The following is a 15,594-nucleotide window of genomic DNA, read 5'->3' on the forward strand; positions in this document are numbered from 1 at the left end:
ACTGTCCTTGAAAGACATCAGAAGTTAAGTTTGATTTATTTTAGTCAGTATTTTAACAATAAAACACTGTCTGTATGGTTTCTCTTTCTCTCACAAACACATGGCCCCCCTCTCCTTCATACTGTATTTGTCTGTGACCTCGCCAGTGGCTGGGCAGGCTCATCAGGGAAACAAAACAAAGCCATCTGGTTTCTCAGGCCCTACGCTGCCCCCACACTAAACAACAGACCAGGGAAACCACCCTGTCCCGGTCCCAGTCCCAGCACTGCTCTCTCCTAATCCCTGCCCTCTGCTTGTCCCCGGCAAAAGATCTAACAGGTCATGGACCTTCAGAAAACCATTTCTTAAATCTAAATCTTAGAAAGTAGTTCATTTTAATCTAGCAGGGAATACATTAAGCACACTCCACCTTACATGCCCCAGTAAATACAAACACTGGAGCACTAAATTGCCAAGTTGCCACCATCTCATGTCACAGTCTGGTCCAACTCACTTCTCTGGGTACTGTCTACAGGATGACTTTCAGGGTGGACTCTGTTGCCAAAGCCCGTTTCTAATGAAGATATTCCAAATGCCAGGAATCAAACACGTTTTCTGTGATAAAAAGCTTCCGCACTTTCAAGCTGATATGTTTCTGACTGTGTTTTTGGCTGCAATTAATGTGTAGGAGGAACGGGAGCAAAGGGAAGAACTCCCTACTGTTCCTCCTGTTTACAGTTGATAGACATTGCTTTGAGTACCAGTGAGGGAGGGGCCTTTGTTGGTGTTCGGCTTGGGAATTTGCTCATGGGATCTGCAAGTAGTTAGAGATACAGATAACTACTTTTCTGTTTATAATTATTGTGTAATTGTCCCCACCTGTGGCCCTTTTTAAAGGCGTTCCTCATCAAAAACACCAAACATAATGGTTGAATGCTGAAGCTAATGCCGAAGTACCTTTAAGCTGCAGTTAACTCCAGTGGTAACTCAATGCTCTGACTTTGTTAAACTTAAAGCAACATTATGTAACTTTGTATCTTAAAATAACAGCCATGTTAATGGTACAGTGTCTTGTTGATTACGTCTGACAAGTTGTTACAGACCTGGGATTTGTATACGAAAGTGGTGTTACACTTAGAAACTGTAGGGGGCTCCAAATCACACAAAATGCCAATTTCTACATAATGTTGCTTTAACAAGAAAAAGCCAACTTATCTCTTGAAACACAAAGTCAGCCTTTGTTTCTACAAGAAGTAATTCCAAGATGTAAAATATACGGCTTCTTAAATGTCTTGTCTCGTGATTTAAAGGATGATTTCACCCAAAAATGTTGTTTTCTACTCCTCATTCCAATGGAAAGATCGGGTACACAAAATATCTGGAAAGAATTTGCAAAGCCGTTATTTAAACTCACGCGTGGTTAAGCTTGTGCAGCCACTTTAAGCAAGGTCTGCGCTAACACATTTAGCTTAGCAGCTAGCGTGAAGATTGCTTCGGAGAATGCTGCAACACTGTTTTTATGTGAAGCTACAGAAATATTTTGTAGACTATAGAACTTCATCTGACTTTCCATCTGTATGAGCGTGAACAGATAATGACTGAATTTAAATTTTCGGGTGAACTTATCCTTTACTTATCCTTCTTAAAATACAGTGCATCAAGAGCTACTGTCACACTAACTCCAATGCACAATTTTTATTTAGCAAATACATTTAAAATCCAGGCTATGTCTTCATTGGGGCAGTTTTGGCCTCCTGGATGAAATATTGTGCTGTTGTTATTAGTAACAATCCATTTTGGATTGGATATGACAGAAATTGCAGTCATAAAGAAATATGTCTTAAGTAGAAATTAAGGTAAATGTGTGGGCATGCTTGCTTAATTGACAGGTATCTCAACCTGTCACACTCAAGCATGACTACTTTTGCATTTTGTATATGCCTCAAAATCATTGTTTCTGACACTTGATTCACCCAATAAAACATTTTTCCTGAGCATGTGTGCTCTGTCAGACCTTTTCTGCTGGGAGCTACTATAATTCACTGTATTTCTCATAGATAACATCCTGGATGACAAGCCAGAGGGGAAGAGCTCAGCAGACAAAGAAGAGCAACCTGTAGATGAAATACCAAAGAGGATGAAGAAGTCAGAAAGTACTACGCAGAGCAAAGGAAAGGTAAGGAACTAACGTATTAAACTGATAAGTGTTGAAATATTTAACATCTACCCTGTGCCAGTGGGTATTTTGGCTGTTTGCATCAAGCCAGTGCTTATAAATCATTTATTTTGGTTTTAATTACATGATTATTTTGCTGGCAGATAAATCAAAGACTTGCAAATATGTTGAAGTCAACTGAAATAGGTTAAAAAGGAAAATAAATGGACAGATTAAATGAAAAAGATGATGTAAAAGTATGACATTTTTGATCTGGCATGGAGGTTAAGTACAGTTACGTACCTCTGCAACAGTACATGACTTTCTCTTCAAGTAAAACCATGTTTTCCCTGTCCTGTCTCTACCTGCACTTGTAGGTGTTTGACATGGAGCTGGGCGAGGAGTTCTACCTTCCTCAGAACAAGAAGGAGAGTCGACAGATCGCCCAGGAGCTATCCGACCTCATCATCTACTGCCAGGCTGTGAAATTCCCTGGTAGAGAATATTTCAGTTTCTTTGTGACACATGTTTCTTTCTCTTTCTATTTCTTTTCATTTTCACATACATCTTCTCCTCCTGTCCTACACGGCTTCCTCTCCCACCGCAAAGTGAATCATTCTTCATGGAGATCTTTCTTCCCCCCCTCTCCTCTCCTATGTCTGTCATGGTATCATTATCTCATTTTTTCTGTCTTCCACTCCCATGTTAAATTTAGGAGGTCAAACCTTTCCCCATGTTTTTTGAATTTTTCTCATTGCACGACATTTAATATCCCAGTACGTTACACTCCATTCCTCTCCCACACAGGACACCCACTAAGATGATGAATCCTTTTTTCTCCCCCATGGGAAAGATGGGGTTACTTCATTGTGTTGTCAGTCCCAGACCAGCATAACAACAGCAGTGTTGTTACATACTGTACATTCAGGAAATGTTTTTGGGATTTCCTGGAGTATAGTTACAATAGTATCTCAGGTTCCTTTGTCACGTAACCCCCTCTTTTTTCCATTTATAACTGTCTTAATATGAGCTTATATGCTAAAATGAGAATATGGATTTAATTTTAAATACATAAAATGCTCTGTGTCAAGCAGTTCAGTATGCTTGACTTTTCTTGTACCCTCATTAAAGTTCTCCTATGTCTTCTTTATTGGGATCTATCTTCATTCCCTACTTCCATTTATCTCTGTTATTTCTTTATGTTCCTTAAATATCTACCTCTCATCTCCCCTTTCCTCCCTCAAGTGTCTTCTTCTCTGCTTGTTTCCTCTTTTCTTTGCATGACATTTGCCCTTATAAACCTTTCCGTGTTTCCACTTGGTATTTTATTTGTATACTATTTTCAGTGACCTGAGTTCAGAGAATGGTAGACCATGGAAAGTGGCCCACTTCAGACAGACACACAGCAGACCGGTTGCTGCCGTCTGCTGTCTGAAGTGGCTGCTGACAGACATTTTACTTCTTAGAATGTGTCGACAAACATTAAATCATCATTAAAAAAAACACCATTCAGGAAAATACATTGCAAATGTCTGATCTCATTTATTTTTTTGTATAAGAGATGAGATTCAACAACAAACAAGAAACAGCAAGAGTTACAGTGTTTTAATGTGTTAAATTTAATGATAGTAATTTAATAAGTTGTATTTTAACCTTTGCAAAAAACACTGGAAGCATCTATTTGCATATCATTTTCCATCAGTTATGTTTCTTATGGAATTCTTCACAGAACAAGAATCGGTTTGTTTTAAAAGGCAATAACATATTTTTTTACAAACACTTTTTGTAAATTAATTATAAAGAAATGCACTTGGAGGGACGCCTGGGAGGGAGGGAGATGACCAGCTTCCTCATTATGATAGAAAGCGACAGTTGTTTTTAATAGAGAAAATGATTTCAGGATTTTGAGAAACTAATTGAGACAGATTATGATGATGTCATGAGCGCGGTGTCTCCAGTCTGTCTGTGCAACATTATTGACCACTTTCTTCTGTCTGGGAACACAGGCCTCTCCACACTGTCTCCGGCCGGCTCTGGCAGAGGGAAGGACCGGGGGAAGAGCAGGAAGTCCATATTTGGCACAGCTCCCGCTCGAAGCAGCGCAACAGGGGAGGTCACGACCCAGAACCGCACCCCTGGGAAAGGTACGCAGGTGCTAGGGGTCTTAATGGAAAGAAGATGTATCAATATATGCATTGTCAGTTTTTTATGTGTTTCACAGATATACAGAATAGCATAAAATAAATAAAACAAATCGGGATAATTACTGATGGTTTTTACCAGAAATGTTTCCAGACAAAGGTGGCAAAGGCTAGCGTACAGTTTGTGCACTCACCTTTGGAAAGATAGGAGTTTTTAAATGTGACCAGGGAACTGATACCAACAGGTGGGTCACATGACATGGAACCTACTGAAATTGCATTTATGTAGGACCACATCACTCAATGCAAGAATCACATTGAGGAATCACACGTTCCGTCTCTCTCTGTCCTCCCTCTAGGTGGCGCTGAGCGGCTGAGCTGGGAGGAGCAGCAGACGTCTCCGATCCTCAACCCCCCCACCTCTCTCAGCGCCATAATCCGCACGCCCAAGTGCTACCACATCTCCTCCGTCAACGAGAACGCCGCCAAGCGCCTCTGCCGGCGTTACTCTCAGAAGCTGATCCAGCACACGGCGTGCCAGCTGCTCAGGACTTACCCAGCAGCCACCAGGATCGATTCGACAAACCCAAACCCTATGCTGTTCTGGCTGCACGGGATTCAGCTGGTGGCACTGAACTATCAGACTGATGGTGAGGATGGCTTGGAGAGATGCTGTTTTTCACTCACAAGCAAACAACACTACTAAGTTCTTTTTTATTTTAAGTTGGTGAAAGATACAGGAGATGACTTAGGAGTATATTCAGTTCTACTCAGAGGCCTCTACCGCATTAAAATGTTTTTTTTTTATTTTACAACTTTGCAAAGCCTTGAAATTGTCTGAAAGGCCTCAAATCTAAGTGAGTGAGTGCTGTTCAGTATGAGGAGTCTGTTTGTGTTATATCTTTGAAAAAGTAACAGATAATGATTTTTTATTACGCCAAATAGTGCGCCACTGCTCCTTTTTCTCTCAATTTACGTCTATGTTCGCTGTCTGAGCTCTTAAAGATTAAGCTATTTTTCTCTAAAAGGCATATTATATATCATATTATTCCCTTCCTTTCTTTGTACTTTTCTTTATTTCACTCCTCCCCTCATGTTTTCTCTGTCTCTGCTTCTCAAATCATGTTTTTTTTCCATTTGGAATCAAAGTTTACATGATCACCCAGTTATGTACACTCAGATGTGCAAGATTTGTTTATACGACACTCAAAATTCAAATTGGTCAAACAGGAAAAATCACTGCACTTAACAATATTCAAGCTGGATAATCTGTCTTTAATACCCTCAAGGTGAAGTTTGAATTTTTAGTTCTAGCTATTTTTGATGCTTTTATCTCAATCCCTTTTCCTGTCCTTTCCTTCGCCCTCACAGACCTGCCCATGCAGTTGAACTCCGCCTTGTTTGAGGCCAACGGGGGCTGCGGCTACGTCCTGAAGCCAGCAGTGCTGTGGGACCGTAGCTGTCCGCTCTATCAGCAGTTCTGTCCGATGGAGAGGGACGTGGAGAGAATGAGCCCCGCCGTCTATTCCCTCACTGTGAGTAATGGAGTGGAGAGGAAGATCACTTAACCCTTAATAGTCCAACCTCTACACTTTTATCCTCACACCTATAGCTTCCTGTCTATTAGTGTATTTGTCGATGTCTTTCTTTCATCAATCAGAGCTACAAGTGTTTGATTTGCCCCAAAATATTTGTTGCATGCTGGTGCAGTTTCTGAAATTCTGTATTAGCATACTTGCAATGACTGCACTGATGTTATGACTGGACATTCCTCCAAACACACACTCCTAAGTACTCATATTAGGCCCATTAAGGTGTGTTTGGACAGTTTTATTGTGAAGTGGTCTGTGTACGCTTTCCCTGTTTGACAGTTATGAACCACCCAGACCACCCAGTTAATTCAATATAACAGTGAATGAGAACAGCAACTCATAAAAGCTCTGCAATGCAATACGTCCCCCCTCCATCTTCACCGACTGTATTTATTGTTCTGTCTGTGCGTTTCATCACTGTGTCACTCACTGCACATTGTTTGTGGAAATGAGCAATGAAAGCTACATGTGTGTAAACGGTACATTTTCTGTGCATCCTCGCTGTAAAGACAAGCGAAGTCAAGTGTCATGTATGGAGGACTGGAACAGCCAAAATCCAAAACTAAATCAATAGCTTGAAAAAATAAAATATGCCATCAAATGCACCAAAGATAATATTAAATTTTCATTTTGGCTGTTTCAGTCTTCCATACATGACACTTGAAAACACAATTAAACACTTCATGTCAACAACTTGTACACTTACCTAGTTGCTATTCACTTACATACATTTATATATTGAACTATTTATTTATTTAGCTTTGATTTTGGCACTCTCAGTGGAAAAGATGTGTTTATCCACTGACTTTCCTGATCATCTGTTAGGTTCAGATAATCCACTCTCATGCTCTCAGAAGATCTCACAAGTAACATGAACACTGATCTGGTCAAACCAGCAGTATAAACAGAAGGATGATGTCACACTCATAAAACCTGTGTGTTAGTCTGTATGTGTGTGTGAGAAAGAGACTGAAAGAAGGTGAGACTGAGTTTTAGTTGGCAGGTCAGAGTGACTTCACTGTTGTTTGGCCTCTCCAGCCTGCTTCATCCAATGGCCTGAAAACAAGATCAATGCCGTGTAAAAAAGAATCTTAACTGAGAGTTTTGTTCACACATGGTGTGACTCATTAATCACCACACCTCTCCTGTCTTCTCTCAGATCATCTCTGGTCAGAACGTCTGTCCCGGTAACACCGCCGGCAGCCCCTGTCTCGAGGTCGATGTTCTTGGCATGCCCGTCGACAGCTGCCACTTCCGTACCAAACCCATCCACCGCAACACCCTCAACCCCATGTGGAGCGAGCACTTTCAGTTCACCATGCACTTTGAAGAGATGTGCTTCCTGCGCTTTGCCGTCGTGGAGAACAACAGTTCCCAGACTACAGCACAGAGGACACTGCCTCTGAAGGCCCTCAAGCCAGGTACGACACAACAGATGAGACGTCAAGAAAGGATGCTTCGAAGCTGTAGATGGGAGTTTGCTCTGACCAGAGTCAGCATGAGCACCTGTAAAAAAATCAGTTAGCATCTGCAGTGGAAACATATGTGCTCAGATTCCTTCAGTTCAGAAAAATACCAGAAAAGATCTATGAAAATGTCTTGAGCGATAACAAAAGATAAACTTGAGTGAGATCTGTTTTACTAACCAACAGAGGCTTGTGTCTTGTCATGTGTCAGTGTAAAAATCTATGTTCTTCTTGTTATGTTTCAGGTTATAGACACGTCCAGTTGAGGACACAACATAATGAATCTCTCGAAGTGTCGAGCTTGTTCATTTACAGCCGCAGAATAGAGGAAGGTCCCTCAGGAGTTGCTACTCCCTCATCACTGGTAAGACTTGTCATTGCCTCAAGTTGTGCTCTTGCAGTGTTAATACTGCACTATACCTTTAAAGCCTGTAAACCTGCTTAAAGGCATCAGCTTTTGTTATTCTTTAAATAGAGTCGATGGTAATGCAAAAATGCCAGTGGTGGAATGTTACTAAGTACTATACTTGAGTATTTCCATTTTATGCAACTTCATCCTTGCATAAAGTGAGTATTGTACTTTTTCCTCCACTACATTTGTCTGACAACTTTAGTTTCTAGTTTCCACCAAATGTGGTGATTTTGAATGTTTGTGATGAACTGAAGGATGAAGTGTTCCTTTATGTGTTGAGAACATTCATAAATAAACAAAATAAACAATTTTAAAACCCTCTTAGATTAGCTGGAAAATGCATTGTCACAAAGCAGAAAACGGGCTGTTGGTGATATGGTGCATTGCTGTAAACTACCGAATAGTACATAAAGTAGGTCAAATTAGGACCCTAAACATCTACAGCAGTTAATGCAACACATGAATTCAACATTATTAAAATCCAAAAACATCATATATAATAATAAAACTCTGACCATTTTAATGCAGAATTAGTTCTTTTACTTTTGATACTTTAAGTACATTCTGCTGATAATACTCACATTGTTTTACTCTGGTAAGGTTTTGAATGCAGTACTTTATTTATGGACTTGCAGTACTGATATTTTACTTTAGTTAAGGATCTTCTCCCACTGAAAATGCTCTCTAAGCAGAAAACAGACTTATAAAGCAGAAATGTCACGTCTGTCCTGCTCTCTCCACAGCTGTTCAGTTCAGAGGAGAAACGTGCGTCACAGCAGCAAAGGGTGACGGTGTATGGAGCTCCTGGTCCTGAGCCCTTCACTGTGTTCTGTGTCACAGAGCAGACGACCGCCAGACAGCTACTGGAAACAGTCAGTACTTCAGAAATAAATACTTCAGAAAATAAGACCATAAGACCAAGGCCATTTCTTGGGGATTTTTCCTCAGTCGTATATAATGTGTCTCCTCTCACTTCCTCCACAGGTCGTAGCATCAACGGGAAACCCATCAGAGTACTTCCTGTGCGAAGAGAAGGTCCCTCTGTTGAAGGAGCGCAGCGAGGTGAAGCGCTGTGCTCAGCATCGTCCTCTGGGGCCTGAAGAGGAGGTGGTCAGAGTGGTGTCCAGCTGGAACACTGAGGAGGGATGTGTGTGGAGGATCGTCCTCAAAACCAGAGAGGAGGTACACAGACACCTACATTTATACTGACCTCAGAGTGGATTTTTTTTATCGGCAAACATGGAGCTGTGAATTTTGTCTGTTTTATTGGTATTAACTTTGATCTGTTGAATGATCAGAGCACTTTAATCTGAATGTGTTTGTTAATATTACCTGTTAAAACTACCTTTCATTACTACTGTATCACATAATAGTACTTCCTGAGACACTTTCTTGTGCGAGCTATCATGTGGACTCTGGCTCCCCCTTGTGGTTGTTTTGTATAAGTCCTCTCCCAAAGGCATTCATCGAAGTATTGGTATAAATGTGAGAGTAGCTTTGTCATAAAAAACACTTATTAATAGGTATGAATGGTTTATTAAACATTTTCTGCCATTAAATATCAAATGCTGGCTTACGTCTAGGGTCCTGCAACATGTTTTTACCGTTACTATGTGGTGTTGTCCTTGTAGAACTTAAATGAGAAGAACACAGTGCTGGAGGGAGAGGAGGAGGTGACTGCTGGAGGGAGAGAAGGAGGAGGAGGAGGGGGAGGAGGAGTAGAGGACGATATGTTCTTTGTCCAGGTCCATGAAGTTTCACCAGAGCAGCCTCACACTGTGATCAAGGCCCCGCGCTGCAGCTCTGCTCAGGACGTCATACAGCAGGTGAGGAGAGTCAAGAATACACCGCTGTTACTTTGCAAGACATGAAGTGTATACGAACTTCGAAGTGGCTGAATTCTCTCTCCGTCCTGTCCAGACTTTGTCAAAGGCCAAGTATTCCAACAGTATTCTATCCAACCCGAATCCATGTGACTACGTCCTGGTGGAGGAAGTGACAAAGGACGCCGGCTCGAAGAAGTCCTCCACCTCCAAGCCTCTGCAGCGGGTGCTGCTGGATCAGGAGTGTGTCTATCAGGCTCAGAGCCGCTGGCGGGGCGCGGGGAAGTTCATTCTTAAACTCAAAGAGCAGGTAGCTCTAAACACGCCGACTGGTTTTCAGTGCTAGACACTTCACAAGTTTACTGTCCTGTTTGTAATTTCGTAAAAACACTTAAAATTATTAAACAAACGCCTTCATGTTTTACCTTTGTATGTGCTCGCCTCTGTATCTAACGCACTGTTCATTCACATCTCAATTAATCCATGTTGTTGTGTGCTTGCCATTGTATTTTAACACCTGCATGATGTGTTGTATGTGCTTCTAACCTGATGCTGCTTTGCTTGTTTGTTAACTTTTGTGCGTGCTTTGTTGCTGTGTCCATATGCAGTGTTACCGTGAGTCTGCTTTTCTTTTTCTTGTGTTTTTATGTTGAATGTCTGTCAGTATTTATTTTATTTATGAGCCAACCATTCTTTTCACACTCAAGACAATAAGAATGTGTTTATATGAGCTGCCTTGTTAAATAAAGATTTATTAAGTACTTTTTAAAGTTGCTTTTTTAAATAATTAAGACCGAGAGAGTGAGGAAGTGGGTATGAGAAAACATTGAAGCACTCGAAAAAAGTTTAGATACAAAAAGGATAAATTGTGTCTTTTTAAAAAAAAAAACTAAATGCACATTCCGTCTGTTTATATTTTGCAGTAGCATGACTCTGTTTCTGCTTCCAGGTGGTGCGGGAAGAGAAAAAGAAAGTCATTTCCTTTGCCAGTGAGCTGAAGAAGCTGACCAGCCGCAGCCGCAGCATGACGACCGGCGGCGGCGGCGTGGACGGCCCGGCCCAGAGTAAGGATGATAGAGCTGCATGCTGTGTGGCTCTGACAGAGCTCCAGGAGTGAGGCTCACACTCTGCCTGCTGTCTGTGCATGGAAAGGCAACAGAGGTACCGTATGTTGTCTCTAACATCTAACATCACAAACGTCGAGTATGTCACATGAATTTGGGGATTTTATTGAAGTGCTAGTAGTGCATGAGACTCACTTTTCTTCTCACAACTGGAAAAAAATGATGGTCAAAGTCATTTTTTTCCATTTTGGGGTTAGGTAGGATTGTTCCTAATTTTCAATAGAACTTAAAATGTTAGATCAGGTAATGGTGAGTACACATTGTATGCTACGATCCGATATCGCGTAATGTATTAGCCCCAAAACACGACCCAGTTATTTCCCACCTGTCGCAACTTACCTGTTTTTTTTAACTGCACAAGCAGAAAATACAGTCCATAAAGAGGAAGTAGGGATGCAGTGGCATGAGATTTTTTACTTAACAATAACTATGTGTGAAAATATGTCAGTTTCAGGGTATGGCGGCATTGGGTATAACACAATTATCATCATTATTATCAGTTACAATGACCCTTAACAGAATGAGAACAGAAAGGGGTTTTAGTTGAACCAACGTTTTATCATAATTTCACAAAATATTATGTCCTGACATGAAACTTCATAAAAACTTGAAATAAATCTATTTTTAATAAAACTAATGGAAAATAGAAATCAGTACTGCAAATAGCAAATATACATGGTATAATAATCGTCTATTTTCAAACCAGTTTACCTCGAAACCTCAACAGCGAGCAACACGTGTTACTTCAAGCACACATCAGGAAACTTACATTTGTCCTTTGCAAACGTAAGTGCCAGTGCAACAAGGCAATACCACCTGTGTGGATGAATCTGTTCCATTTAGAACAAATACTAAAGATTGAAAGATGCATAATGTGGACAAACATTGTGTGTAGGCAGCTGACAAATACTCACCATTAGTGTGTAGCCCAGTACGACTTGTGTTTGTTGCAACGTACTCTACAGTCCTGAATGGTCTATTATCTCCACCTCATATAATCTAACATTTCATCCGTTATATTTAACAGATGGTCTCACTTTGCAGCGTGGTAAGGATTCATTATGATGTGACTAAATGTTGTGTTTTTATGCCTCAGTCTGGTGAAGCCTTTAACGCTCTTATCCGTGCTCCTCTGCAGGGTATCTGTCTGCAGCTGCGGGTCTGAAGGCGTGGGTGGCAGAGGGCAGGGTGGGGGCAGGAAGGTTCCTACAGGCCACTTCCTCCTCCTCCTCCTCCCCCTCTTCTTCCTCCTTCAGGGGGCACCTCCAACCTGTCCACCTGCCCACCTCCTCTCTGACCCCCCCAGCCTGGAAGCTTCACCTCCTCAGGAACTGGAAGATCCACAAATGAGTCGGCTGAGTGAAAACTTGGCTTGACTGATTCTAAAACTTGGATGATTCTGGGTCCTACGCAGCGTGGAATTCTGGGATATGCTGATGGAGTCTGATTCTGTCTGGTGCTAGGACAGGATTCAAGTCCAAGCCCCCCGTTAGTGTGTGAAGGTGACAGATGCTCAGCCCTTTTTGCTTGGTTGAATGAGCAGTCGCTTTAGAGCAGTGATGGTCGCGTGGGCAGGGAGCTCCGGCTCGTCTCGGTTTAATTGGTCGTAGTGTGGCTCCACAGGGAGTCCAGGGGCAGCTGCTGTTATTGAAGTCATTAGGTATGCGATTAGGGACATTAAAAAACACATTCTCGACAGATATATATATATATATATAAATATGTATTGGAGGAAACTGTCCAAAGAAAGGTTTTTTTCTTTAGACGTGCCAGTTTTTTAAGTCCCAAAAATGCCACCTAAAGATAGAATGAGTTTAGTGAGCCACAATTCTTTTAAGAGTTGATCTAAGGACAACTAAAATGTATATCACATATGACATGTATTTGGTTCAAAGTCTGTAAAACTACTCCCCTTTTATAACACAAAGGAAGCTCACAGCAGACGGAGGGAGTTCTGCTCAGAGAAAATGGAAGGAGAGACGTATGAGAGCAGGAAACGGTCCTCTTCTCTCTTCTTCCTCTGGCCGAGGGCATTGTGGAGGAGGCTGACAAGCTGGCTTGTTTGGTTTCTTTTCTTTCTGTTCCACTTTCACAGTACTGTATGTTGGGCATCGCTCGCACAGAGGCAACAACTTAGGATGTTCTGTAATGGGAGCAGCAATGCTTTAGGCGGTTTCTTGGACACTACTGTCTCTGATGGTGACCAGACGTGGGCAGCATGTTAGGCAGTGAAGGTGTGCAATGTTGTTGCAACACTGCCTGTAACTTTTGGTAAATCTGTAGCTGTGTCTCTGAGGAAGATCTGCGGCACGTTTCACAAAGTATTTTAGCTCTGTCGTCATAGTCCACAAGTACTTCAGTCAGTTTCCTCCTTCCTGATGATCTCAGCACTAAGATATTTTTGGAAAAACAGCCTTGTCTTCTTCAAACAGCATTTTGCACATTTGTTTTTCCTTTTACTGTCATCTTCAGTGTTTTAGTGTCAAAGAGACTTGATTGTTATGAGATGGTCGAAATGTTTTTGTTTGTTTGTTGATCATCATATTTATTACTTTTAATTTCAGCCCAGTTATGAGTTTAGTTTTGAGGAAGGACACAAGATAAATGTTCGGATTGTTTAACAAACTAAAATGGCCACGTCAAAAACTTTATTAGCGGCAATTTACTGTCCTTGATTTTAAATGCAGTATCTTTTATAGATTATTAGTATTAATTGATTGTCCATAATAATTGTAGACTTTTCTTTATTTCTTCTGACTGCTCATTTCAATTTGCTCTCAGAAATTGATCTATTTGGGGCCAATTTCCCCCTTTTTTCTGTTTGGATGTGTAACATTTCCATATATTCTTTCCTCTCTTTAGAAGATAGCTTGGTTTTATCTGGCATTTCAGGTATTTATATATATAGATGGATAGAGTTCTTCTCTCTAGTGGAGTCACGCTGATCCTCGAGGAGCCCACTAAGCTTTTTAAATCTACAGTAAAATGACAATTGACAACTTTAATTCCCATCTGAAGGAAATCACTTTTGTGTTTAACTAAAAGTGTTGCTGACCCACTGTGGTTAAATATGGGAGCTGAGGACGGTTACGCTTGCATTTCTTTTTCATCTCAAGATCACACGATAATGTTTTCGACATCTCGACGTAACAGAGCCTGTTTCCTCATGGCAATGGGTTAATTTATTTTGTTATTCTGAAAATAAGAGCTGATTTCTTGATTCACAAGATGGAAGAGAACAAGATATTCAGAATATGTTTTCTCCTGATCTCGATAACAAAGCTCGTTTTCTCATGATCACTACACACTTAACTTGTGATCACGAGATTTAAAAAAAAAATAGCTGCAAGCTCGGCTTCTGTTCAAACTAGGGATTGGGATTTAGAATAAATTAAGCTGTTATGAAGTTTTTTTTTTTTGGTTTTTTTTTAACCCTTTTTCCAATTTTTTAACCCAGGTTCAACATAAAACTTGTTAGCAAGCTCCCTAAAACCTGCAAACGGTGAAAAAATAATGTTAAGACACCAAGTATAATATGAATTTAAATGTTAGACTTTCATTTTAGTGGCAATTTAGCAAATGTAGCCACAGTCCACTAAAACAACTTGACTGTTGTCCTTTTATTTTCATTTGTCTTTAGAGAAAACTTTGCTCAGTGCCAAGTTATGATGTTTGAATTTTAGTGCAATAGTGAAGTTCTGTCACTTCAGCCTTTAGGTTTTAACTCCTGACCTTGACTTGTTTAAAAACTGATGTCATTCACACATGAAGACGATGTTTTGGTAGGGCGGTAGAGCGATGCTTCATGGTAACGGAGGTGGAAACCAAAACACGGTCTCACTATAACCCTTTCAGCCATTCCAGCTTTTTGTTGTTATAATCGAAATACGATTATGCAAAAAAAAAAATCCGATATCGAAACTGGTGATTACTCACAACCACCGTGCAGGATTAAAGTGTCATCATGAAATCCACACCGACTTTAAACAGGAAGGGACATTTTCTGTTCAGTAGAAAATCTTTAATCAGTTCATATAATCTTCTTCACATCTTCTTTCTAACCTGTAGACCTCATTTCTGAATGTAACATTTCTTAACGTGTTGAACCTGAGACAAATGTGTGTTTGGATGTTATTTATTTTAATGTGAAGCCCTGGTTGGCACTTCTCTGTTGTTATTGTTGTTTATGTATAATTTCCTGTAAGTAGTTTTAAGTGTTCTTTTTTTATTTATTTCATTGTGGGAGAGTATAAACTCTCTACCGCCCTAATTGTACTCAAACATATGTGGATACATAAAGAAATATTTTACTTTATGTGTAAAATATTCAGTATAGTGTTCATAATTCTGGCATGTTCACAGTAGAATGTTTTGATGCCTTTTATTTTGTGAGTTTTCATAAATGTGGACAAAAGCTGACAATTTGAAACTTTGTAAAATCATTCTTCAGAGAGTCCTCTGGTGTATTCATTATATCCACTGACTTTGACATACTGTATGTGTAAGCTGACTGTGGGCTGCGTGTCATCTGCAACACTGTTGTTTCCAGAAGATGAGCAGTAAACCCTTCAACATCCACCGTCTGTGTCATCATGTGGCTGTCAAGTGAACGTTTGTTTATTTACTTGAATTTTTAAATGGATGAGAGTTGGTTCATTTGTCATATATCACGATCACAATAAAAATACAAATCTGACTCAGTTTTTGATTCAACTTTTTACTTCTTTTTTTTATTATTATTAGATTTGTCCTCCGATCAATAGATCATTCGAACCTGACAACTGTATTTTACATTTTCAAATTCTTCTGACCAGAGGTTTTTACAGCAATAGATTGATCCTGGTTGTTTTTTGTTTTTTTTTTGTTTTGTTTTTTGTAGATTAGGGTTAGGAAAGTTTAAAT

The 15,594-nt window shown here is 40.3% G+C and overlaps 1 protein-coding gene across 7 annotated transcripts in view; it reads left to right on the plus strand.

Annotated features, from left to right (window-relative positions):
* The window catches only part of plce1 (phospholipase C, epsilon 1), an 87,925-nt gene extending 72,532 nt beyond the window's left edge, over positions 1-15,393 (plus strand). For 5 of the 7 annotated variants that reach the window (XM_084342298.1, XM_084342300.1, XM_084342299.1 and 2 more), the window contains 13 exons: positions 2,037-2,155; positions 2,512-2,629; positions 4,141-4,278; positions 4,635-4,925; positions 5,647-5,810; positions 7,027-7,288; positions 7,579-7,697; positions 8,489-8,617; positions 8,730-8,927; positions 9,377-9,571; positions 9,666-9,878; positions 10,518-10,632; positions 11,831-15,393. In XM_084342298.1, the coding sequence (XP_084198424.1) occupies positions 2,037-2,155; positions 2,512-2,629; positions 4,141-4,278; positions 4,635-4,925; positions 5,647-5,810; positions 7,027-7,288; positions 7,579-7,697; positions 8,489-8,617; positions 8,730-8,927; positions 9,377-9,571; positions 9,666-9,878; positions 10,518-10,632; positions 11,831-12,042 (2,273 nt within the window). In that variant the 3' untranslated portion in view covers positions 12,043-15,393. Of the gene's footprint in view, positions 1-2,036; positions 2,156-2,511; positions 2,630-4,140; positions 4,279-4,634; positions 4,926-5,646; positions 5,811-7,026; positions 7,289-7,578; positions 7,698-8,488; positions 8,618-8,729; positions 8,928-9,376; positions 9,572-9,665; positions 9,879-10,517; positions 10,730-11,830 lie in introns of all 7 variants that reach the window. The other 2 variants (XM_084342301.1, XM_084342302.1) reach the window with 1 other exon arrangement.
* Positions 15,394-15,594: the final 201 nt, after the last annotated feature.

The sequence above is a fragment of the Pagrus pagrus genome (genome assembly GCF_965226575.1).
Source record: "Pagrus pagrus genome assembly, chromosome: 21".
Taxonomy (NCBI): domain Eukaryota; kingdom Metazoa; phylum Chordata; class Actinopteri; order Spariformes; family Sparidae; genus Pagrus; species Pagrus pagrus.